The 25,445-nt window shown below is 52.1% G+C and overlaps 1 protein-coding gene across 11 annotated transcripts in view; it reads left to right on the top strand.

Annotated features, from left to right (window-relative positions):
• ARHGEF7 (Rho guanine nucleotide exchange factor 7) overlaps positions 1–24,516 on the top strand; it is a 130,972-nt gene extending 106,456 nt beyond the window's left edge. For 9 of the 11 annotated variants that reach the window (XM_054506411.1, XM_045869715.3, XM_064585897.1 and 6 more), the window contains 9 exons: positions 2,160–2,238; positions 2,432–2,571; positions 5,242–5,466; positions 7,460–7,553; positions 11,971–12,060; positions 14,889–15,065; positions 22,839–22,938; positions 23,130–23,184; positions 24,066–24,516. In XM_054506411.1, coding sequence (XP_054362386.1) covers positions 2,160–2,238; positions 2,432–2,571; positions 5,242–5,466; positions 7,460–7,553; positions 11,971–12,060; positions 14,889–15,065; positions 22,839–22,938; positions 23,130–23,184; positions 24,066–24,188 — 1,083 coding nt within the window. In that variant the 3' untranslated portion in view covers positions 24,189–24,516. The remainder of the gene's footprint in view (positions 1–2,159; positions 2,239–2,431; positions 2,572–5,241; positions 5,467–7,459; positions 7,554–11,970; positions 12,061–14,888; positions 15,066–22,838; positions 22,939–23,129; positions 23,185–24,065) is intronic. The other 2 variants (XM_045869718.3, XM_045869719.3) reach the window with 1 other exon arrangement.
• Positions 24,517–25,445: the final 929 nt, after the last annotated feature.

Below are 25,445 nucleotides of genomic sequence, written 5' to 3'. Positions count from 1 at the left end.
AGTCTCGTGTTCATCGAAGCACAAGCAGGAGGAAACCAGCGACGTTTGCAGGCTGCCTCCTAAGGACGCGGGCTGCTTGAGGTGCCCACCAGCTGTGTCACCACCTGAAGTCCCGTCTCGGAGCTGCTGCCTTCCTGGCCACCGTGGGGTGGCGGCAGCGGCGGGCTGGGCTAGTGGGAGGGCGCAGGCTGGGGGGTCCCAGAAGCCGCGGCGCTGCAGGAGACCGGCCGGGGCGGCTGATGCGAGGAGCGGCAAGTGACCACTTAACCTTCTTCTTTGTAGTCGTCTTGCCGGCACTCTCTGAGAAGAGGGGTGAGCTGATTTAAGAAGAAAATGCAAGGCGGGGGATGCGTTGTTTCTCTACAGAAATTTACAGTGGGCTGTTACGTAGCTGTTTGCTGTCTAGTCGGTGCTTCTGGCGTCCCAGCCTTTTTTCTGTGTGGTCACAGAAGATCGGGTCCTCCCCGCCGCTCCCTCCCAGGTCCTGCTGCAGAGGGAGTCAGCCCTTTGTTTTCTGAGTTTCTTCAGACGTAGTATGCTCTCTGTCCGGGACACGAACACGGGTGACCCGGAGTCGAGGCGCCCGTGGCGTGTTTCTGCCTCCACAGAAAGCTTTGCCGCCCAAAGAGGGGCAGTTGTCGCCCACTTACTGCAGAAGGAGCACTTGGAGGTGATAAAGCTGCTGTGTGCAGGTGAACCCAGACAAACAGCTCCTCTGAATTTGTCCGTGTGCTGCGGAGCAGGCGTCTGTGGATGAGATGCCACCGACCCAGGCTCCCCCACACGGGCAGCTCTGCCTTGTTAGGCAGCCCCAGTAAGCGTGAAGCCGAGTCCTTCCCACTGGCCTACTCTCGCTTCATGTCTCGTACCCCACGAGGCTGAGGATGGGCCCTGCTCGGACCCGGGGGGCAGAGGTTGCCGTTTGGGGCGGGCTCAGGCCCCTGGCGATGAGGCTGGTGTCCACGCCACGTTTGCCCTGGACGTGGGCATTGACGTGCCCCTGGAGGCCTCATGCCCCCAACGGGACCCCACTTTCCCGTTCTGTGTAGAGTGTCCGGGGAAGGGTGTCTGGTGCTGTGACCCATGCTGTGGGTACCGTCAGTCCCCCTTTCTGGCTCTGAGGGACGGGAAGAGCTTTCAGTGCAGGCACTGCCGTCTGCTGGTGTCGGTGCCGGGTTCAACACGGGACTGCCCCTTCGTCCCCGTAGCACCTCCCCAAGCTTGCTTACACTGCTGCGTGCAGCATAGAGCAGTTTTCAAGTCTCCCCGACCGTGGAAGTGCCAAGCACAGTCCAGCGTGCTACTGGGTGAACTTCCGGACAGGCTCTGCTTGTGTGGGAGGGGCGGGGAGAGCACCGTGGGTGCCGGAGGGTGCGGGGCAGCTCCTCGGCGGGTCGGGAGTGCCCAGCCGGCCGTGGCACTGCTGCTGTCCCTCTCGGGCCCCCTCCCTTGCGGACAACCACTGCTTTGGGAGCTGCCGAGTGTCCCGCCCCCGAGAAAGCACCGACAGACTTTTCCTTAAGTCTCCATCACCGTGTGCCGCGGGAATACGTTTTGTTTTTAGCCATTGCTGATGCTTTGTTTGCAGCCCTGTTCTAATGGTGTCTGTCCACTGACCTTTCCCATTCTGGTTCCCAGCCGTTTGCTGCATTCTGTGCAGCGCTCGGCATAACTACCAGCTTGGTCGGTGGACAGTCAAGTGCAACTCCTGTGCAGTTCCTTTTGCTCCAACTTCCCCGTTTTGCCTTCCAACTCAGAACTTCTTCTGAATTTCTTTGTGAGGCAAATCAGTGCCTCCTTTGCATATTGCATCTGAAATAACTACTGTAGACTCTAGTTTTTTGTCCTAATAGGCCATGTTCTTGTGTCCCGGTGTTTATGTTTAGAGGAACACATCAGATGGAATTTGTTTTTGTTCTGGTTGTTGCTCTGTACCTTACTGCTGGCTCCATTTTTTTTTTTTTTTTGATTAGAGTGTTATGATTTCTTATTTGACCTAGAGATTTTGTAATATAAATGCATATGGCACAAAGAGCTTTTTTGGTTTACACAGTTCCTCTGCCATTTCTAAAATCATTTAATACTTATTTTGATAATGGTACCTTCTTTACTAGAAAAGCACTAATTGTTTTTTTTTTGTGGGGGGGGGTCTTTTTTAGGGAAAGCTACCAACGACAGGAATGACAATCACAAAGCTTGAGGACAGTGAAAATCATAGAAATGCATTTGAAATATCAGGTGATAGGCACAGACTTTGTGGATACTCTCTGTCACGGTGATGAGAGGCAGCTTTCCATTTGTGTGCAGATTCTTGCTGGACTGTCCCAAGGGCTGATGGTTAAGCGCTGTTCAATTCTACTCTGGGTGTGTGTGTGCCTGTGTGTGCTTTCTGCCTGTTTTCCCGTTTCAGCCTGTTTCTTCTCGCTTCCAGGGAGCATGATTGAGCGGATCTTAGTGTCCTGCAACAACCAGCAGGATCTCCATGAGTGGGTGGACCACCTACAGAAGCAGACGAAGGTCACCTCTGTTGGCAACCCCACCGTCAAGCCGCATTCTGTGCCGTCTCACACCGTAAGGATCCCTGTACTTCTGCTTCCACACTGGGGGGTCAGCCTTTGGTGGCTTGTGAGTGACTGAGCAAGTACAGTGAAGCGTGATCGATACTTGGACCGAGAGCGCAGATACGGGCCTGATTCCCTGAGGGTACCGGCGTGTCCGGCGGCATCGCTGATTGCCTCACGCTGCTGCCTCCTGGGCTCTGCCTGCCTGCACGTGGATTGCTGGCATCGGCTCCGAGGGGGGCCTGGGAGACCAGATTATGGGGGTTCTCACCTGAAACCTCAAGAGCCAGCAGTCCGTGGATTTTGTTTTTGTTTTTGTTTTTTTCCTGAGAATCTAATCATTGTTTTGATTTTAAGAAATCCATTCATCTTCTACTTAGAAGAGCTCACTAGCTCTTTGACTTTTTATTTTATTTTTTTTAAAGATCTTATTTATTTGAGAGAGAGAATGAGATAGAGAGAGAGCATGAGAGGAGGGAGGGTCAGAGGGAGAAGCAGACTCCCTGCCAAGCAGGGAGCCCGATGCGGGACTCGATCCTGGGACTCCAGGATCATGACCTGAGCCGAAGGCAGTCGCTCAACCAACTGAGCCACCCAGGCGCCCCGCTCTTTGACTTTTTAAATACTTAAACATTTCAAAGTATCTCAGCACAAAGTGTCCATGTTTAAAACCTCTCTTTCCTGGTATTTTATGCTTAAGAGACTGGTATCAAGTCCTTGTAACCTCCCTCAACTTTCTCCCACAATATTGAAGCATGCACACCTTTTGACAGGTGACCTGTGAAGGCACAGTATTTCCAGGTGGTCGGTTTTCCTCGCATCCCTATTAGATGGTCATGATCTTTATTTGGACTTTCTACCATGTGGTTCGTTTCTACATTCATTGTCCTTAGCAGTCAGGTTTTTGCTCAGGAAGAGTGGCTGTAGTGGAACGTCTTTTTTTTTTTTAAAATGATTGATTTATTTGAGAGAGAGTGCACTTGTGTAAGCGGGGGGAGGGGCAGAGGGAGAGAGAGAGAATCCTTAAGCAGACTCCCCACTGAGCAGGGAGCTGGACGCGGGGCTCAATCCCAGGACCCTGAAATCATGACCTGAACCAAAATCAGGAGTCGGATGCTCAGCCAGTTGAGCCACCCAGGTGCCCCTGTAGCGTAACATTCAGCTCAGTTTTATCTTACTTGGTTTCTCTTGACAGTTTGGAGGTTGAGACTACTTGTTTGCTTTAGCTAACATTTCATTTTGAATGGCTCTGCCATTTATAACTTCTCCATACTTTAAAAAAAAAAATACTAAAGAGGCTTAGCTTACATGGAACTAAATTTGTTCCAAAGATATTGTATGTATATGTGAATGTTTATAAAAAAAAATGGAAGTGCTTCTTCATATTGTCAGCAACACCTTGAAACCAAACAGAGGGATTTCACACCAGGTAAAACTTTGTTCTCTGAGCACTGGCGGTGTTTCTCACAAACAGGCATTTGAAATGTTACATATTTTTCCTAGAGAATTTCCTCTTTGAGGTGTTATGTATTCTCCCTGTGATCTAGCTGTGGCCAGCTGGAATATTCTCATTTTAGCATAGACCATTCCCTCTTTTGACTTTTTAAGGAGAAACAAATCCCAATATTATTTACTATGATGTTATTGCTAGAAGAGATGTTCTACGTAATTTCGCTTTGTGAATTACGTCATTTCAGAAAACTGTTATGTAGTGGTTGTATAGCCTGTTACAAGACACACGCACACGCACACATACACGCGCAGACGCGGCCGGGTTGGGCCCGTGGTTACTGCGGGAAGTTTCCTGCTCTTGCCCTGGGGTGCTGTGGCATTAGCCACTGCCAGGCTTCTCATTAAGCGTGTGTTTCACGTGGCAGTTCTTTTGAATGGTGATCTCACCCTGATTTCCAGCTCATAGAACACTTCGCTCTTTTATCAAGCATGCCTTATTGTTTTGGGTAATTTGAGGTCACTGGCTGATTTTGAGTATTATTTTATTGAACAGCTTTGCATTTAATTGTCACTGTAATGGAATATTTGGGGGTTTTCTAGGAATATGAACCCCATTATCTTTCTGAGAAACTAGATTTTATGTAACTTTATTTTGATTAAAGCTGGTTTTTCTGAGAAAATAACTTGTTTTACCCTAGGGATTGGCAAAATTTTTCTGCAAAGAGACCGTGAAATACTTTCAGCTTTACAGGCAATATGGTTTTGTACTTTGGTTTTATAGCCATCAACAGGAATGGGCCTGGCTATGTCTTGGGAAAACTTTTTAAATGGAAACAGGCATTTATCCCACCCCTAAATCACCAGGCAGTAAATATGTGACTGGGGAGAATTACCCTCCCCTATAACCACATTCTCAGTACAAGAAATGCCTGTTCTTTTACAAAATTCTGATCTATGCTAAATGGAACACCTTGTTGCAAATGCTACTCCGTGGCAAATAAAGGTGGCAGTGGGGTGCTTGGGTCTGGGCCTCCGCATCCTGTTGCCTGCTCCCCCAAGCTGCCCTGACGCATAGTAGACGGGTGCCCCAGAAGCTGACTGCTTGGGGTTGGAGATTAAAGAAATGATGACAATCTGGGAGTGTTTTAGAAATGGGCAGAACCTCGTGGGTCTGGTTGAGGGGACCCTGATGGCAGCTGTGGTGTTTCACTCTCTCTTCCCCCTGTAGCTCCCCTCCCATCCGATCGCCCCGTCCAGCAAGCACGCGGACAGCAAGCCGGTACCCCTGACGCCTGCCTACCACACGCTGCCCCACCCCTCCCACCACGGCACTCCACACACCACCATCAACTGGGGGCCCCTGGAGCCTCCGAAGACCCCCAAGCCGTGGAGCCTGAGCTGCCTGCGACCCGCACCCCCCCTGCGGCCCTCGGCTGCACTCTGCTACAAGGAGGTGAGGTCTGGGTGCAGGCGAGTTGCGAACTTGACATCTCGGCGTGATAGGTTGTTCTGTGCTTCATTCTGTATTTCTGTCTGTGATTCTGTGACGTAAGACAAATACAAACTCGCCTCAGAACCGTGAAGGTCCGCCTTGGTTCTTCTGTCCTTCCCTTCTGCTTCAGCTAGAATTAGATGCTCTGTGCCCTTCGCGGATGGGCCTTGTTTCCGGCCGCTGGGAGCCTGGAGCTCACCCACCTCGGGTGAGCCTGAGTTCACTTTGTGCACCTGATCCATGGTGGGTCTTGCCAAGGCTTTCTGACCCTTTTCCAGGTGCGAGTGAGGGCCGCCCCGGAACCCTGCGTTGGTCACCGGGAGCTATTTGAGAGGAAGAGAACATGCACAGATGAAAGTGGGAGCACACGGCTCTGCGTCTGCGGCATGTCCGTCTTGCATGGTCACACCAGGCTGCTGACGCTGCACCTGCGTTCAGGACACGAACTGCCTTAACTACCTGAGAAATACTTGCACTTGAGGAAGCTCATGACTGAAGTGCTGGGTGTGGTCATGAGCCTGTGAGTAGGCGTGCACAGCCTGAGTGCGAGTCTGAGCGCAGGGCGTGAGGTGGCACGTCCTGGGGCACTTCTTGTCCATCTGAGGTCGCGTTTGCCCGAGGCCCTGGAACCCCCCCAATCCTTGCCAGCAGCCCTACATGTTTTACGACCCACAGAAGTATTACATAGGTGATGACCTGTCCTTGACGTGTTTTTGTTAATGAATTTTGCTGTTTATGACCTCTGTCTTGCTGGTGATCACATGCCCAAGTCCGAGGTTGTTTTGCTGTGGGCAGTTATGTGGCGAATGTGGGGATCTGTTACCCATTTAGCTTGTGCAGATGGTGCCGGCCGTGCCGGTGGGGGTCTCCCTGCTGTTGAGGAAGGGTGGGCGGAGAGTGTCCGGTCATGGAGCACAAAGCATGAGGGGAGAGGTGTGGCCGTGAACCTGAGCATCTGGTTTTGCTGTCTGGGCTGCACCTGCTTTGCTGGACCCAGTGCTGGGGTAACCGTGGCCTCGTGTCCCTGAGCCCCTCCAGACCCTTCGTGCAAGTCCTGGGCCCACGGGTGGGGGGACGTGGCCTGCGTGAGCATGGCGTGCTGCCCGGGGCTGTGGAACACTTGCTGCAGTTACTTCTCCGGACACTGATTTCTGCCACATTTTTAAAAGCCTGTGCAGTTTAGCAGAAGAGATTTTGAAGAGCTACCTTCCAAACCCGAGCTGTGTTCCTTCTGTGCTTTTGGTCTGATTCCTCCCATGGCCCATGTCACGTTGGCTTCCTGTCGTGAGACTCACGAATGGTTTGTGTGACTTGAGTGATGCAGCAGTGAGACCTCACCAGGATCTCATAGATGCTTGGCCGCTGGAGCCTGCCCTGTCCCTGCGGACCTTCTCTGCGGTCTTTAGTCGCTGTGTTTGAGCGGGAAGGGGCGGATTGTCGCATCGTGCCTCCGCCATGAGCTCGTGTGCCCATGCCCAGGCGGTGGGGCCGCTGCTCTGTCGTCCGTGTGTCTGCACTCAGAGCCCACGGGCAGGTCGTCTTCCCTTTCCTCCTCTCTGGAGGCTTCTGCCTTTCCTCGAAAAATAGCCTTAGTTTTCCTGATGGCTTCCTGGTTCGCTGCAGCAGATGGGTCTGCTCCAGAATTAGCAGCACGTGTGCATCTGCGGCTGGGTCGGCCCGCGAGCCCGCAGCACCTCCACACCGTGTCGTCACAGTGCTGACGGGTCCGAGGGACACGAGGGTTTTTGTCAGAGCCTGTGCCTCTTGCTTTTGCTTTTATATGAATGCTCAGCAGCTGGCCAAGGAAGCCCAGCACGAGTAATGTAGGGAGTTCTTTACCTTGAGCGGCTGTTGAAACTTCTATTTCATGCTGTCAGTGACTCTCACCGTCACGCCAGGATAAATTCCTGCCTTTGGAATATGTCAGCACTTTTTCCCCTTTTTCTTTCTCTAGGATCTTAGTAAGAGTCCCAAGACCATGAAAAAGTTGCTACCTAAGCGCAAGCCTGAGCGGAAGCCTTCCGACGAAGAGTTTGCACTGCGGAAAAGTGAGTACACACCACGTGTGGCTGAGGACACGGGCCCGTCTCGGGCGCAGCGCGCACGGCGTAGACAGAGGGCTGGTGGCTTTCCGGAGGCGGCAGCTGTTGGGGTCTGAGCCTTAACGTCTTGTCTAAAGGACACTGAGGAGCAAGGGTGGTGAACCCTTCCAGCAGTGATGCCCACGAGCAGGAGAGCTGCCTAGTGATGAAGCACATGCGTGGTTTTCCCCTCGATGGAACGGCTTGTGGTCTCTTGGCCTCTGTGATCATTTGTTCTGGGAACCCAGGCCAGGGGTGCAGGGGGACCACCTGTTCTGTCCGGCCCCCTCCTTGGCCTGGGCTGCACCAGGTGTCTCCACATGTCCGGGGGACACCCCCACTTTGCTCCGCAGCCCGAGGTCTCGCTTTTCCCTGTATGCATGTCTGACCCTCGCTGCCCGGCTGTGAACTCGGGAAATGCCGGAAGTGGCGCTGGATTCGGCACTTGATCTCCCGAACAGCCTCTCCCATGGGAGATGCTCCGTTGATTGATGGTGAGCAAGTAGAGCTATTTCGAGAAGTGACTGGAGAGATTGTGCATGTGCCCACCCGCTGCTTCCCACTGCCGAGCCGGTTTCCCGGTGCCACAGGCAGGAGGGGCTCCGTGGCCGCAGACGGCTGTGGGACTGTCTGCACTGCAGGAGGACCTCAAGGGGGGGACGGCCCAGGCAGTGGCAGCCTCAGGGAAGGGGTGGGCTCTGCCTCCTTGCCGCTGTGGCCCGGGACCTGTCACGGGTCTTCCTGACTTTGTGGAGCATTGCTCTTTTTTTTTTGCTGTATTTATTTGGGACCTTTCAGGGATTCATTTATAAAAGAAGACTCGTGGCAGAGGTGTTTGTAGTCAGAACGTGAGTGTGGCTGATGTCACTCCAGGGAAGGGGGCCGCTTGGTTCGGGGGCTCTGCAGGATCCCTGGAGTCCAGGGGGCCTGCATGCGGGCCGCCCCCCCACTCGTCCTGATATGGGTGATGAGCTGGAAGTGGTAGATGCAGGGAGGGGCCTAGAGGCAGCTCCACGAACGTGAGCGCTCACACCGCTCGGCACTGCAGTGGGCACGGCGTCACTTGCCATCATGGCGGTCCTCCCCCAGATCCTGAGCATGCAGAGCAGGGTTGCACTCCCAGGACACTAATGTATGGGTGAGGAGAGAGTCCTGCCTTGGGGGCTCTGGAGCCGGTGCCTGGGCTGCTTTCTCCACCCAGTGCCCTCTCCCCACACCTCCCAGCTGCGCCCTCTAAAGTGGCCCAACGGCCCTCCCTCCCCCACCCTTTGCACCAGCACACTATCTGCCTGTTTAGCCTCCTGTCTGTTTCTACTGAAGGGTAGGTCCGTGGGACAGCAAGGAGCCCGTGGGGCTCACGTGGGAGGTGGTGGGGTTGGTAGTGAGAGCTGATTCCCAGAGGCGCCCTGAGCAGATGGGCCGCTGCAGTCCTGCTGTGAGCGGAGGGTGTGATGGGCCTTGCTTTGAACACGATCGCTGACTGCTGTGTTGAGTTCAGGCGAGCAGAGGTGGGAGTAGGGAGGCCAGGTAGGAGGTGGACTGATCCAGGTGAGGAAGATCGGGTGGTGGCTGGCCCAGGTGATGACGGTGTAGTGGGCCAACGTGGACAGAGTTCAGATTTCTTTGAAGAGGGAGCCTGCAGCTGTGGTTTCTCAGCCGGGGGTGACTTTGCCCCCTCTGGAGATAGTCACGTCTGGAGGCCTTTTTGGTTGTTACACTTGGGTGTGGGCACTGCTGCCTTATAGTGAGTAGAGGCCAGGGATGCTGCTAGATGTCCTAGAGCCCACGGGACTTGCCCCCCCTCCCCCCGCGCAGTCTTGCCGAGGCTGGGAAGGGTTCCTGCAGGAGGAATCCCAGGCCTGAGGCTGGTGGAAAGGCGGGTGGTGAGGATTCCGGAGCTGCTCGCCTGCTGACACGACTGCTCAGGCCATGAGATGCGTTGGTGGGTCTGGGGAGCTGAGGAGCCAGTGGAGGGAACTTGGAGGGCCCGGGGGCTGAAAGGGAACCAGGGATTCCGTGTGGGTTGGAGGAGAGATGTCAGCCATACCATAATTCCTGTACCTCTCTGGTGCTCCCTGGAGTCACACGGAGCTTTCCCGAGTTCTTTTAGTCTTGCTGACATTCAGAGTCCTGGAAGTTTCTGTTTGTGGGGTGGCCTCTGCCACATAGGGACTGCGAGGAAAGCAAGCTCGGCGGTAGCCATGAGCTCCGTCCTGGGGAGGCCAGCGAGCGTCCTTTCTGGGGTCCGTGCTGCCTCTGGGCGTCGGGTGATGCATGCGTACCGACTCACCTCCAGCATAGCCGTCTCATCCTATCATCTGGACAGGTAGGCCCAGGCACAGATTGCGGTCCCCTGGGCAGAGGTGGAACGACGTGCCTGTGAAGTTGCCGTATTCAGCAGGTCCTGAAATGAAGTGAGGAAGACCCTCTCTTACTCCTGAGGGAGGAGCTTGTCGTGTACATGATGGGCTCCAGTCAGTGGCGATAAATCCATTTCTCAATAGCTCTTCAACTCTGGGTGCTGAAATTTGTATTTTCTTTGTAAATTTTATTTTGAGTGTAGTTGACCCACAACGTTAGGTTAGCTTCGGGCGTGCCCCGTGGTGGTTTGACGTCTGGATGCTCTGCGAGGCCCAGCACCAGTGCGGCCCCCGTGTGTCGTGAGCACACAGCGCGTCCCACCATTGAGCGTATGCCCCGTGCTGGGCCTCCCATCCCCAGGGCTTACTCACGCCTTAACCGGAAGCCTCGATCCCCCACTCCCCCTCATCTGCTCTGTTGACCTAACCCCGAGCCATCAGTTCTCTGTATTTACCAGTCTCATGCTGCTCTTTGTTCGTTCATTTGTTTTTATTGTAGATTCCACATATGAGTGAAATCATGGTATTTGTCTTTTTTAGTCTGACTTACTTCGCTCACTTGGTGTAATATACTCTTTGTCCGCCCATGTTGTCACAAAGGGATGCATAATATTCCTGTGTGTGCGTGCGTGTGCGTGCGTGTGTGTGTGTCCACCACCTTCCTTATCTGTTCATCTCTTGGTGGACCCTCGGGTTGGCTGCTTCAATAACTTGGCTGTTGTAGACAATGCTGCAATAAACATACGGGGGCATGTATCCTTTCACATTAATGTTTTTGTTTTCTTTGGGTAAATACCCAGTAGTGGAATTACTGGATCATATGGTATCTTAAGAAAAACAAAGCTGGAGATACCATAATTCCAGATTTCAAGATATACTACAAAGCTGTACTCATCACAGTAGTATGGTAGGTACAAAAATAAACATATAATGCCAGTGGAACAGACTAGAGCCCCAAACCCATGATTACATGGTCAGTCCGTGGCAAAAGAGGCAAGAATATATCATGAGAAAAAGAAGAGTCTCTTCAAACAATGGTGTTGGGAAAACTGGACCACTTGCTTACAGCATACATGGAAATAAACTCAAAGCGGATTATAAAGACCTAAATGTGAGACCTGAAACCCTAAAAATCCTAGAAGATACTGGTATTTATTTTTAGTACAGCATATTTGATTTGCCTTGTATATATATCTTACTCTCATAAAATGTTGAGGCTTTCTATAGCTTCTAAATACTTAAGCTTTCTGTTCTTCCACATTTTTATTAGAGTAGGTGAATCTTAGAAAATACAAAAAAATGTAGAAAACGTAGTAAAACAGAGAAGAGGAATAGTTCACCCCATAGCATCATATGAAGTCTGCTATGTGTGAGGCACCGAGTCTGGGACTGATAGCACTCGATGTTGTTAGTCTGGAAGCTTCTCTCCTCCTCCATGCCTGTGGTCTGAGTACACGAAGCCAGTGTCTGGAGGGATCTGTGGTTGGACAGTGCTGGAAGAACACTGACAAGGTCTTGGTAGTGCTTTGTGACCATCCGGGATGAGGATGGGATGAAATCTCTCGTACGAACGGGGGATCAGAGGAAATGCTCTTTCTGGAGCTCTCCAGGGTCTTCATGCTGCCCGCTGTGGGCTCCCCGCTGCCCCATCAGCACTGGGGATTTCCAGACTTCCTTATGTTTGTCAGGCCAGTGGGTGAAAACCTGAGGCTTGTTTTGTTACTTCTTAGCAAGAAGAAGCCTCTTCTCTTAAGGTGTTTTTGTGTGACTTGTTTGTTCCTTGCCCTTTTTTCAATTCCAGCATGGGAGGATGCTGTTTTTCCTATGGACTAGTAAGACCACTTTTACATATTTAGGGTACTAGCCTTTTGCTAGATACGTTGCACATAAAAAATATTTTAAAAACATAGAACTGTTTTATAAATATTAGAAAACCATTTTCTGATAAAAGAAATTGTTTTTTAGTTCATGACCTGTTCTACTTGTCACTTTTAGCTTGATTGTGGCGTGTCGTGTCTTGACAGGCACAGCCGCTTTGGAAGAAGACGCGCAGATTCTGAAAGTCATCGAGGCTTACTGCACAAGCGCGAAAACGCGGCAAACGCTCAACTCAAGTAAGTCTCACCATCTCAGACTGCGAACTGCAGCGGCTCGCTGGGGTTAGAGTCCCCATCCAAGGGGCCTGTGCTGGGCCCTGTGTGTGGCCGTCAGTGAGGGACACCTGGCTGGCCCGCCCGGCGCCCCTAAGGCCCCGCAGAGGGGCTGAGCTGCCACTAAGAGGACGCATTTCTACAAAACGTTCTGCTGGGGAACTTTAAGTAGGAGGTGCTGCCAGGGTGTAGAAAGCTTTTGCTTAGTAAGAAGATGTGCTTAGAAGACAGAAGATGGGTTCAGTTATTTCTAAGCTCTTTAAACTATTGGTTGATAGTGGGACTTTCTTCCTTAAGATTCGTAGAATTGTCAAAAATATAAATCTAGAGCAAGTCTTTTTTAGCAGTGCCCCCACCCCCCGCTTTTCTAAATGATGCATTTAAACATTTTTGGAAGTGGACCCCAACTAATTTATGTGGTGGATTTCAGCACCACTGAGTTTCCTGTATCTTTATGCACAAGGTCTCAGTTGAGGAACCTTAATCTGTCGGGACAGGAAAAGGTGGGCTCTTTTTGTCTTTAACTTCCCAGCGTTTGAAGGTGGAGTGCAGCACGGGGGTGCAGACGCAGTGGGGCGCGTGGTTTGTTCAGGAGAAAGGGTCGCCTTCCCCTCTCCCTGGGGCCAGGACCACAGGCACCACAGGGTGTCCTGCACTGTCCTTTCTGGGTGGGCTTTTTGGGGTTTGTTTTGGTTTTGTTCGAGAACTGGTTTATGTATTCTGGCTTAGAAACTGGTTTCTGTTAGGTTGTGTGTCTTGGATTCCCTTTCTACCCTGACTTTGGGCACATTGCTGATCACTGCTTCATTCCCACCACCTCTACTTTGGTGGTTCAGATCTGCATCCTGGCTCGTGTCAGACTAGTTCTGATAAAAAGGACAGGGGGGAAAGGGAATTTTCACCCGCTTTAGCTTTTGTTAAAGATGGCGACAGCTAAAAAGGGCTGGCAGGATTGAACCCCATGGGCAGTCTGCAGATCACCTAGAAACTTCCCTGTGGTCGGTGTTCTAAGTGTCTGGTGTGCGCATTGAGACTCTTGTTTGTCCTTGTCCTGTGAGAACACTTACTCACAGTAACTGGTCAGCAGAGTGGGGGAGACATGGAAAGGCCTGGAAGTGGGGTGTACATCAAGGCAAACGGTCATTTGTAAATACAGTTTGTCTTTTGATACTGGTTTTATAGGTTTGGTAAGAAACCGTTTTAAGTTTTAGGTTATATAAAATGTGGCCATAGTGTTTTGGGTTTTGAATTTGAAATTTTAAAGAATTCTCTCAAATTACTTGAAATAAAATTGTGACGTGGTAGTCTCAGGTAAACAGACCAGGTAACGTGAGCTTTGTGTGTGTGTTGGTGAGAGCTTCATCTGTTCATCAGGGAGACGGTGCCTCATGATGTCCCTGTGGCCTCGCTGCTTTGGTTGCCTGGAAGGGACGGCCTGTAGACCGTGTGGGTTATCTGTCATCTGTAGCATGTGTCTCCAGTTCTCCCGTGTCAGAGAAGCTTTGCACGATACGTGGATTTTTATTTTCAGCTGATGCTACGGGCTAAGCACTCTGGGGCCTCGTGTGGCTGTAACCCTAATACTCTTAGGACCAGGTAGGATAGGGGAAATGGATCCTTGATGCTGGAAAGGTAGGTGTGGGATTACAATGGAGGCAGCTCTTTTCATACTACATTGCTTAGTAAAAACAGGATAATATACTTGACCTAAAATTCACCTCCTTTCAGTGTATGTTTGGATGCCAAGAAGACATTATAAAGCCAGACATCTTTGGTATCGATTTCTGTCTCAAGGAAGTAGTGACCTTCATTAGACTCCAGGGATTTAGTTGAAGGAATCCAAACTGGCCCACTGCTTGTTCTTGTTATGGTTTGGGAATGGAACGCCCTTGGAGCAGAAACAGGACTAGGACGGAGCCCGCAGGTGCTGTGGTGTGCCCTGTCTGTCGCGCAGTGTCCCTGCATGCCTCCCTCACAGCTGCCTGGCCGGTGCCCTCGCTCCCAGCTGCTGACTGCTCTTGGGCTTCTCTCTGTTCTCCCATCTTGTGCCCACTTTGTCTGTCGCCCTCCTGTTAACACAGTGGCTCTCGGCTCATCGTGTCTCTTGTCCTGCCGGTAAAAGGGTCTGCATCAGGACTGAGAATGTTTGAACAGGCCTCCCACTTTTTCTCTTCCCCTGGCCGAGCTCTGGGGTGCAGTGGCAGGAAGGGGGGGCGCAGAGGGACCCGGACCCCGCGTAACCCTTTTCTCCACTCTGAAGTTTTTACAGTGGTGGTAGTTTGATAAGGTAAGTTTAGACCCCACCATTAAGATGACTTCTGGGGAGTCTAGTCTGGCAAAGGGAGAGCTGAAGAAGTCAGTCCAAAAACCCTCTGAAGCTCTCCTGCTTCAGTATGTCCACCTCAGAATAAGACACAGCTCCTAATGAAATGCGTAAATGGCTCCTCTTACAAATGTCCTGAACGAGGCTCACGGTTGGTAGACTGGGATAGAATTGTTGACCTGGGAAATGTCTGTGGAAGTATCTGTGGACATGGGCTTATGTGAGGGACCGTTTGGGAACAATATTGTGACTTAGGTTTATTTAAATAATCCAGTTTTACTCTGAGGGTTGTGCTATTAAAACCCACCGTAAATAAGGAGAAATGAACATTGTTGCCAGTTTTTAACAATATTTTCTCTCTTCCTTCTCTTCCCATCACCTTTTGCTTTTGTTTTCATGTTTTTGGTTGTGGCTCTTCCTGTCCGTCCCCTCTCCCCTCTGCCTGTCACTCCATCCCTCCCCGTCGTAGCATGGCAAGGCACTGACCTGATGCATAATCACGTCTTGGCTGACGACGACCAATCAAGTCTAGACTCCTTGGGTCGTCGCAGTAGCCTTTCCCGTCTGGAGCCTTCAGACCTCTCGGAAGACTCTGACTATGACAGTATATGGACAGCCCATAGTTACAGAATGGGTTCTACATCTCGTAAGAGCTGTTGCTCATATATCTCTCACCAGAACTAATGCACTTCTGAGCTTTTCTTAACAAATGCTTGTTGTATCGCAGCCTGCTTTTCTTAGATGTTTTCTTGCTGTTCCTTGTCTTTTATGTGATATTTTAACAACTTTTGAGAGCATTGCTGATATTTCCCATTGTACTGTGTGGAGGCCCACTTGCCAGCTCGACCGTCCGTTCGAGCTGCCGCGGTGGAAGGAGACGGTGCGCTCACGGGGCCGCGCCCGAGGGCCCTCTCCTCCGTGGGTGGTGGTGGCTCTCCAGCTCTGAATGGTCTGGGTTCCTGTTCTCAGTGTAGCACCTGTCTCATTTCTTTGTGGATACAGCTGTGTGAGCACTTTCCTGTTTCATACGAGACCGTACAGGTTTGTGATCTAAGTGCCAGCACCTCAGTGGCGACTCTGGCCTCACACAGGGTCTCAGTGTTCCGGGTGCAGCAGCCCCGCTGGTGAACGAGCTGTGGAGAGAGGCCAGGAGAGCGCGCTGGGAGCGTGGGGTCAGCTCAGACAGCCGTGTCCTGAGGAGCCCCCAGGGCGCTTGGCCGCCACGCGGGGCTGTGTGTGGGTGTGGCTCATCGGGGTGCCTCAGACGGCCGTCCCACGTCCCCGTTTGCCCGGGGTGGGGGCGGGGGGCGGGGGGTCTCCGAGGGCCGGCTTACTGTCAGAGCTCAGACCCTCCCCCACAACTCACACCCGACTCTCCTTACTTGGAGCAATCGCTCTTAACTGGCGCTTAGCACACTCATGCCACTCCGCTGAGGATTCAGGCCAAACTCGGAAGCCCTCGGCCTCTGAAGGTGTACATGCGACTCCGTTCAGAGCCAGGTGAGTGCGTGGCTTCAGTCCCGGCCTGGCTGTCCCCCCACATCCCTGTCACGCTGCCTGCGACGGGCACGGGCTTTGTTTTCAGCGGCTAGCTGCCATGAAACTCCGTTTACAGCAGCCCGTCCTCTGTGACCCCCATTCCTGATTGTCACGGGGACATCTGAGTCCGTTGAAGACCTCGGTTGCCATGTCACTCACTTACAAGAACATCTCGGATTTGGAGGGAACTCCCTCACTTGCCTGGGATTTGTTGTAAGGAGATTTCACTCGCCCCTCTCAGACGAGTTTCTGCTTCAGAAAGAACTGAATGTGACCTGTTACATTCAGTCGTGGCATCCAGATCCACATCTGGTCATTGTTCTCTCCCGTGCATGCTGTACTTGGTGTTAAAATGGAACCTCAGGGTTGTGTTTTAAGTATTCATTGAAACCAGCTTCAGAAAACAAGATGCCATAATACGTTGGGAATAACCTGCTTTCCTCTCCTCGGGGTGGCTGTGATCTCTGTCCTCCCCCGACCCCCAGCAAAGCCCCGTAGCCAGTGTGTGATCTTGTTTGCGCAGGGACAGCCGGGCTGCGGCGCCCTAGTCGGCTGGGCGCCGGTGGACCCTGGCGGCGGCGTGTTGCCTGGCGGGTCACACGCCTTCAGTACTGCCTGCGGTGAGGTCCTGAGGAAAACCAGGAATTCCAGACAGGTCTCTTGCCACACAGCTGTCGAGCTGCTCGCGCCATCTGGAGATTTCATACTTTTATATCAAGTAGTATAAGTAAGAAAGTTGAGGAGCAACCTTAAAATTAGTCAGAGCCCAGTATTAACCCACGGTAGAGATGGGGTTTCTATGTATTCAGCCAAATAGTGGAAGTTTGGGAGAAGTAGGACTACGAAGTTCATGCAGTGAACTTAGCAGCAGTTGTTGTGTTTTGTACGTACAGTGGCCGCCTCTTCGGACGCTAATGTAGAATGTCTGTCTGTCTGCTTTGAGGCTGCTGTCGGCGAGTTGGCGTAGCCGCCTCTGCCAAGAAGCCTCAGTAAGCGCGGGGGCGCTGCGATACTTCCTTACCACCAAGTGTCGTGTGGGTCGTCCTCCGGAGGCCTCTCACGTCCTGTCCCCCGAGGGCTGACGCTGTCCCCTCAGTCCTCTGGTACCAGTTAAAGCCACGTGCGCGGTGATTTTGCTGATGCTGGGATCACTGCATCACACCGCCCTGGCTTCTGGTTGGTTGGGCTTGTTTTGAATGTCTGCACCATTCACTCTTGTGACCTGGTTGGAAGTGTTAGTGCCCCAGGCCTGGAAGTGGCACCGGAGGGCGGGGACACTCCGTCCGTGGAGCTCCAGTCACGGTGGAATGGAGTCTGCTTGGGGCAGCTCCGTCCTGGCCGCGTGCGCAGTTAGTGCGTAGCGTGCGGGCGTGGACCCTGAACCCGCAGGTGGGTGGAAGCCGTCCGGGGCCTCCCGTGGGGGCCTACGTGGTGTGGACCTTGAGTTTACCCTCGCCACGGTATATAAGCTATATTAAGTGTGTGTTTTGCGTAAAATTGCCAAAACACAGTAATGTGTATAGAGTGGTATAAGACCTTGAAAAAAATCTCTATATTGTGTTTTTTCTCTGTGAATGGGAAAGCCATTTTTAGCGGGTGACGGCCATTTGAAGACTCCGTTGGATGTACACCTGAAGGTTGCATTGTACTCTACAGTATGCATATTGTCTGTGGTTGCATATGGCAATGAAGTGTTTGTTTTATAAAAAAGACATCTGTTATGTACAGTTGAAATAAATTTTGCATTTGCTAGCCTGTGGCTTTTAATATTTGTTACCTGGGGGGCGGGGGAGTAGCATAGCTTTTGCAACTGAATATGATTTGGCTGTTCTCCCGTATGTTGTCTTCCAGAGGAAGGCCAGGCAATGGGACACTTTCTGTCTGCTTTGATAGAGAGACATGCACTTCCTTAGAATAAATACCTTCTAGACGATACAGGGTGACTCCCGACACGCTTTTATTTCCTTTCTCCCTCTTTTTTTAAAGAAGTTTTCGGTCCCTGAAAGGCTTGTCTTCAGAAAGAAGCACTCTTGGTTTTGCTGTGCATAAATGGAAAAAAAAAAAAAAACAAAAAAACCCTAACTTTAATAGATTTTTTATTTTTTTAAGACTAAGGTCAGTTTTAATCTTTGTTTTATAAAGTGCATGCCCAGCTGGCTAAGAAGTGAAAAGGAGTGTCCGCGTGGGGCTAGGGAAGGGTGCAAATGGTAAACAGATGCAGATGGTTCCCTAAGGAGATTCCTCACATTTTCCTAAGAAAAAAATTAGAATCCTATGATAGCCATAAATAACAAATGATCTTTGGGAGAGATTTTATTAAATAGATTTCTTTTAAAAGTTGTAATATTTTCCTTCATTCTGAAAGTTCAGTTTCGCTTGAGCATAATTAGGTGCAGATTTTAGAAAGATGATGAATTAGAATTCATGGAGTTCTGCCACAAATGTACTCGACTGCTGGCCAGACGAGCAGATGATCTTTTCTGACAAACACCACGTTTAGGCTTCTGACGCAGGCTGACCCTGTCACGCATACACACGCGCGTGCGCACGCACCCACACGCTAGCCCTTGGGTGCCCCGGAGTTGACTGAGCCGTGTGTTCTGTCTGCGTGTCCGGTCAGGTGGCAGTCTAACCACGGAGAGGCGCCCGGGCTTTGAGTCCCCTGCTCTGTGCTGCTCAGGCAAGGCCTCTGTGCGGCACCGGCCCTCACTAGATGTGTGTCCGCAAAGACCCACGGTGCTCTGAGGGGTGCAGGTGTTGTAGGGGGCAGGGCTCCACGTGTCTCCGGCTGGTAGGTCACACCTCCGAGGGCACAGGCTCGCCTTCCTGTCTCCCGCCGTGCGACAGTGTGCAGCTACCACAGCGTGTCCATCCGTGGCCTCCACAGCCGGATTCTGCGGACACGTTCTCCGGAGTCCTCCAGTTGGAGAAGTGCTGGACTGGTGCTAAGTGCCGATGACAGCTCATTGTAGTCACCCCTGCACTGAACAGCAAATCCAGCCGGCACTGGTGTGCATGTCCTTCTCGATGCAGACAGGGTTCTAGGCTAGTCCAACACCCCTTTTAAACCGTGACACACACAACTGGAATGTTGCTGAAAGGCGCAGCACTCAGGCGACTTGAGGAAATGCTGAGTTAAAGTAAGTGGGTATTTCTACTACACACCTGGTGAAAACCGTCAGCGTGCCCCATGTGCACGGTGGACCTTCCAGGAGTGGCCGTAGCCGTCGGCATTTTCCGAGGCGATGTGGTGCAGAACCCCTGTGTTAGAAGGTGGAGGGACAGCAAAGTACCCCCAAACCGAGAAGGCACTTTGAGGCTGGAAAAGGAAGCAGGCGACGCCATACGGTTTACACAGAGCGTTATTCCGGGGGGGCCCCTTACTGATGGGGGGGCCGGGCGGGTGATGGTCCAGGTGCCGCACGGCTACTCTCCAGGAAGTGCAGACCTGAGTCCCCAGATGGTGTAGACGAGAGGGCTGTGTAGCAGAGGCCGCTGTGGGGGGCCAGCGTCCGTGTGCCGGGGGTGGGAGGGGAGAGACGTCTCTCTGCTCGCTATGTGAGCGACTTCAGGCACGTTCCAGACGAGCGCTTCCGGTCAGGGCGCACACTCCCTCCCGGGGGCCTGGAGCAGTAGCCCCCCAGAGAGGTCACCGCACGAACGCCAGCACGATGGACTACCGACAGCGCTCGTACCCGTTACCTCCTGGAAACGCAGACCTTGAATGTGCTGGACCATCATGAACCCATTCATCTGTGTCTCAGCCCCTCTTAGAGGATTTTAAATAAAGTGACAGAACATTCTTGGCGGGTTCTGTTGTTTTGCCAAACTAAGTAATTCAGGGAAAACATGCTGTGATCCCTCTAAAAATACCCAAGGGATCTTTGAGATAACTTGCTAAATCTACTTTGTAAAACTTGGCTATTTCTGTGAGAACAGACTTATAAACCTGGCTGGAGAACATTCCTCTATTGAATTTTCTGAAAAACCAAGTTTTCTGTCCTTGTAGGAGGAACCTCTTCCACTGAAACTGGGCGCATTACTAGCATCATATGGATTTCTCTGCAGGCTAGTAAATGGTCTTCATTTTCCACACCAGCATCTTTCGGGAATCAAGCCGTTAAGTCCGTACATTCTGCCTATGGCATTCTCAAATTTAAGCTTGTATGATAAATCCTGGTGTGCTTTCAGTGTATTTCCAAAAGTAACCGCCGCGTGTATGCAGCTCGAGTATTGCTGCTCACGGGCTTTCGTCCCCTGACGTTCCGTTACGTAACGGTAGCGGGTTTGAAGGCTTTTGTTTTTGTGACTTTACCTGGTAAAATATATTAAATGTGATTCTTAAACTCTCAGAGCAGCTCTGCAGAGTTGGCTAGCTCCGTTCTGCTTTACGAGCCCTGGGCCTCCCTACTCGTGCGGACGGGACAGCGCCTGCCGTCTGACCCTTGTCCTTACGACACAGGTGTCCCTTGTTTCTCCTGCTGCTTGAAGCTGGGAGCGCCTCACGTCAGCGGGCAGCCCAGGAAGCTACAAGGTGTGAAAATAGCCGGAGAGAGAAGCGAGGAAGCCCGTTTTCCCACAGCGCTGCCCGGTGAACTTCTCATCCTGTCGTGTCCTCACATGGATGAGCTAATGAGACGTCGTATTTCCAGCTGGGGGTGATGGACACACAGCTGGGACCTGTTCTCATCTGACCGTAGCACAGAGCGGGTGGCAGGGGCGGGGGCACTTAGGAGCCAACTAAGTTGACTCATGACCTCTCTCCATGGCGAAAATTCACTGAAACCGTTTTTTCCTACACCTGTGGTATACACATTTGAATTTTTATGACTCCCTTTGTTTTTCTGGGGAAAACAGCACATGAGCTAACTAACTCTCCTGATGAAAACGGAGGTAACGTTGCGTGTCTTGGAAGCACGGGATGTTCCACGGCCTTCAGAATTCTCACCTCGGCTGGTACCGCTGAGCTTTCCCTTATTTGTCCCATATACCAATTTCCTTCCTAAGCAGTATTTTCCGCTGTGGCCCAGAAGCCCCCGAAGGATCTAGAAGATGACGTGCCTGGAGTCGGCGCTACTCCAGGAGGCCGACTGTCAGCGTGGTGATGTCTTAAGAAACATGTCCCTCTCAGGAGCTGTGTCTTGAAGGATGTTGCCCCCTGTCTGAAGAGTAATTCCCCGTGGGGATGGGTGACTGTGACGGGGTGGGGGTCTGCCCCCTAGTGAGGGGTACAGCAGAGTGACGCGTCCCAGTCCCTGGCAGCGACGGGGCCGGACAGGAGAGCTGCGGTGCGCTGATGCACACCCACACACCGGCTGTTGCGGCTTGTGATGGAAACCTAAGTGCCCCGTCCGATCGGAGCACTGAAGTTACTGATGCCCCGACGGGCCCTTCCTCCCTCGGGCCGGAGACGTATGTACGTGCCGAAGCGCGCGCTGCGGGACACAGAACGGCACTTGCTTGCCCGGAGTTTAATCTTCTCGTGCTTGGGACGGCACGGCAGGAGGTGGTCCGCATCCGAGCTTTGTCCAGTTCCTGCCGTTACGTGTCACGGTGAACTTGGATCTGACGTCCTTCCCAGGCTGTGCGACGGGAACGGAGCAGGTTGTGTTGTCGTCCAGGTGGCAGCAGGGAGAGTCGAGGCCAAGGCCCCGTGGCCGGCAAACTCCAGCCCCCTGCCCTGTGGCGTGGAGCACTGTGGCCGTCAAGCTTTGATGGTAGTTGCTAGTCCTGTTCAGAGGGGATTAGGCTGACACTGAAGTGCTGGTGAAACTATACTTCAAACCCTATCTTTAAGAAAATCGGTGTCCTGCTGAATGTCCCCATGACGCGAGGAGGCACAGCCATCGTAGAGTTCGGCAGACCTTGCGGAAGGCAGACTAAAGGTAAACCAGGAGACAGCGAGTTGTAACAGCATCTCTGTAATCCGTTAGCAGCCGTCCAACACCAAGTGTATTTGTTTGATGGAGAAACGTTTATCAAAATACCACTTGCAGGCGTTTGCATTCTGTGGTAGATTCTTGCCTCAAATTCGCATCTGATACTTTTCAAAGATAGAAGTTGTTTCAAAGTTTAAGAAAGCACTACCTCAGATTTTCTTTTTTGTGTCCTTAAAAAAGATGGGAGTCTCCTTTCTTACCTGTGAGATATTTGGGTTTCCCGGTTTCTAAAGTACCCGTCCCATGGCGCGTGTTCCTCGGGACGGGGCCCAGGCAGGCTGCAGTGTGGGCCCCGGAGAAACGGCCCACGCCTCCCTCCAACATCGTCAGCGCTTTACCGCCTTCCGCTGGGAAAATGTGTATGTTCCAGGGAATGTCAAATGAGGTTTTTACGAAAGAAGTAATAAATCTCAGTTTTTCTAAACCACGTGTCTCAACCTTTATTTTTACTTGTTGTTCTAGAGTTAAGCATTTCGTCAGCTGTTTGCATTTATGAGCACTCTGTGCGTGCCACTGTCTGGCCCATCTTTCTAAAACGCCCGGAATGATTGGTCTCAATGTTTGATTCAGATGTTCCCCCCAATTTTTTTGGTATTTATTCCAAAACATACAGGGCACTGGGGTCAGGACCTTGCTACCTGTGGAAGATTTCAGGATTTGATCCCGATTCATGAAGGAACCGAAGCTTAATAAATCACCAAAAGGCTGGTGCTTCCTTGCATCTAGATGCTTTAGGCATGAGAAGGACTGAGTTCGCTAGGCAGAAGTGGAGAAAATTGGTAAAAAGCTGCCCTTCCCGTGTTGTATCTAGAGAGTTTCATAACACACGATCCCCGGGATTTAATAGTCATGTTTAAGTTGTGTTATTGAGTCAGGTTTTCACTTCCACCACGGCATTCACCTGTGGGTTTGTTTGTGTTTCTGTTGTTTTAATATCATAGGTTCACGCAAAGAGTCTGCTCCACAAGTTTTGCTTCCAGAGGAAGAGAAGATGATAGTTGAAGAAACCAAGAGTAATGGTCAGACGGTGATCGAGGAGAAGTAAGCGACCCCCCAGCATTTCAGGGCGGGGAGGTGAGGGTGGGCGCTAGCCTTAACCGGGCTGCTGCAGGGCGCGCGGAGCGGGACGGTTAGCGGGCAGGGCGTTGTCGTGCCTCCTGGTGGAGCGCTTCCGTGCGGCGGCGTCCTCACTCCCATCCCGGTTCAGGTGTTGGTCCCGTTTTCTGTTTCAGGAGCCTTGTTGACACGGTCTATGCGTTAAAGGATGAAGTCCAGGAGTTGAGACAGGTGAGTCCTAGCCAGCTCTTTAATCTTGTAATGGGGTCAGAGGAAAGCACCGTGTGAAAAGCGAGGCCATCTGTCCCTATGCGCGTTAGCACCGAGGGACGGCCTTTCTCTGTGCTCCAGGGCCAGTTTGGTCCCCCGTGAATGGGAACAGACCAGGAGATGAATTCTTAAAGTGACCTGTTCAAACTTCGTACTGTACTGTGGGCATCATAAAGCATCTCAGGTCCTGTTGGAATCATCATTTAAAACATCCAAAAATCCTACTGGGATGTTCCACCGCTTGCTGGTGGAATGCACGGTTCTTGTTCTTATAAAGTCAAGTGAACTGGGCTAAGTGACCGAGTATATTTTGCGTATTTTGGGTAAAGTACGTTACACACCAGCTTGTGTCTCCGAGGAGTGCATGGTGAGCCCTGTATGCGAGGCGGGGGGTTGGGGTGCGGCGCGATCTGGGCCTGGACGCGCAGTTGGCCGACCTCGCTGCGTTCTCGCGGCTTCCACGTGCTTCTTTTCCGAGTTTGAAGGGACCCTCAGCAGTGGTAGGTATAGGTCTGTGCGCCTCGGGGGTGATCGGGTTGAAGTGCGGGAAGGCAGGCTCGTGTAGCCTTTCAGCCGCTGCCACCGTTTTTCTGTAAGAAGATTGTAAGATCTTCGCAAATGTGGAAAGGTGCACGCAGTTCCTTTTGTAACTTTCATCCATCCTTTTGTGAGTTATGCGGAGATTCTCTCGCTCAATAGGGCTGTTCTTCCATCTGTGATTGGTCCTGCTCGTAGGAGCATCTGGGTGAATATGGCGGATTCCAGCCTGGGATCACTCCTGGGAAACAAGTCCTCTTCTGTGCCCAAGACACTCAGCCTCCTGTTGTTTGCTTTGTTTACAGGATAACAAAAAGATGAAGAAATCTCTGGAGGAGGAGCAGAGAGCCCGCAAAGACCTGGAAAAGCTGGTGAGGAAAGTTCTCAAGAACATGAACGACCCTGCCTGGGACGAGACCAACCTCTGAGGAGTGTCGTTGCTTCTTCCTCCGAGACCAGCTGGGAGACCAAGCCGGGAGCCCCACGACCCTAGCCAGGGTGACCTTCAGGGCCGCGGGGCAGGGCTGGACAAAAGTCATCTTGCTTTCTGGGCATGGAAAAGCCGGAGTTTATCCCACAAATAGAAACGGTCACATTGTTCCTGAAGAATCCAAACATGAGGTGTAGACCCTGGGGGTGAACTGCATTAATTTTACTCTGTTAACATCTCAATTACCTCATTTTGCAATAAGTGCAGTGACTACAGATCCTGGTGTTTCAGGCTTTTATTGATCTATATAAATAATTATACATACACGTTTCTTGTAAATACTCCATTTTGAATGCATATCTGTGATTGTTGTACCTGGGCTGATCCCCCGTGCTAGAATTTCCTTGTCACTAACCTTTCGGGTCCCACAAACAGCAAGCTGTGCTCACGTGCTCGTGGGAAGCAGAGGCGCGAGGGGGCCTGGACGTGGTGCTAGACGCCTCGTTGGTTCGCCACTGGAGCCCCACGTGCTCCGGGAGGACCCCCGCCTTGGGTAGGCCCGCGTAGCCCTGTTTGTACCTGCAGCGGTCCCTCAGTAGCCTTGAAAGCCTTGTGTTGAAGCAGCGTCGCTGTCACCGGCGTGCGGTGGCCCCGAGTCGGCGTCCCGGCTCAGTGAGGGAGACTCGGGCCTCAGCCACCAACCCCGGGAGGTCCCCGCGCCCGCCATGTCCAGCTGCCGGCATCCGCGATTGCCTGCTGCGTGTGAACGGCGGCTGTCGGCGTGCCTTCTGTGCTCGGGGGAGAGCAGACTTGTCTAGACAGGCTGGTTTAAGAACGTGACAAAACGCACCGTTTGTCTCCACCCCCCCCACCCCCGAGAAAGCTCCACCAGAACCTGTAAATAAACCGCATTATTTATTCCGTATTACCGAGGCCGAGGAAGGCACCCCAAGGATACCGTGAGCGGACATGGCAAGTGCCAGGTGGGAGTCCTTGTCAGGCCTCTGTGAACTCCGACCTCTGTACCAGCAGCGTGCAACAAGCCTTCCGTGCTCACTGGGAAAGAGAAAGGTTTCCCTCCTTCAGTGAGAATAAAGCAATAGAAATTCTGCCTAAAGTACTCAGTTTAAATGCCGGTCCGTTCCCCCCGTACCTGAACGGCAGTGGGGACAGGGAGGAAGCCTGCCTGAGCCTGAGCCCCGCCCCGCTGACTTCTCTGGGCCGGGGAGGTGGGAACCTCAGAGCCCCCGGGCAG

This window comes from Mirounga angustirostris, unplaced genomic scaffold (assembly GCF_029215605.1).
Source record: "Mirounga angustirostris isolate CCGP_5_RB_7025 unplaced genomic scaffold, mMirAng1.0.hap1 SCAF_3, whole genome shotgun sequence".
Lineage (NCBI taxonomy): Eukaryota > Metazoa > Chordata > Mammalia > Carnivora > Phocidae > Mirounga > Mirounga angustirostris.
Note: the sequence above shows the minus strand (reverse complement) of the source record. Positions and strands in the feature narration are given on the sequence as shown.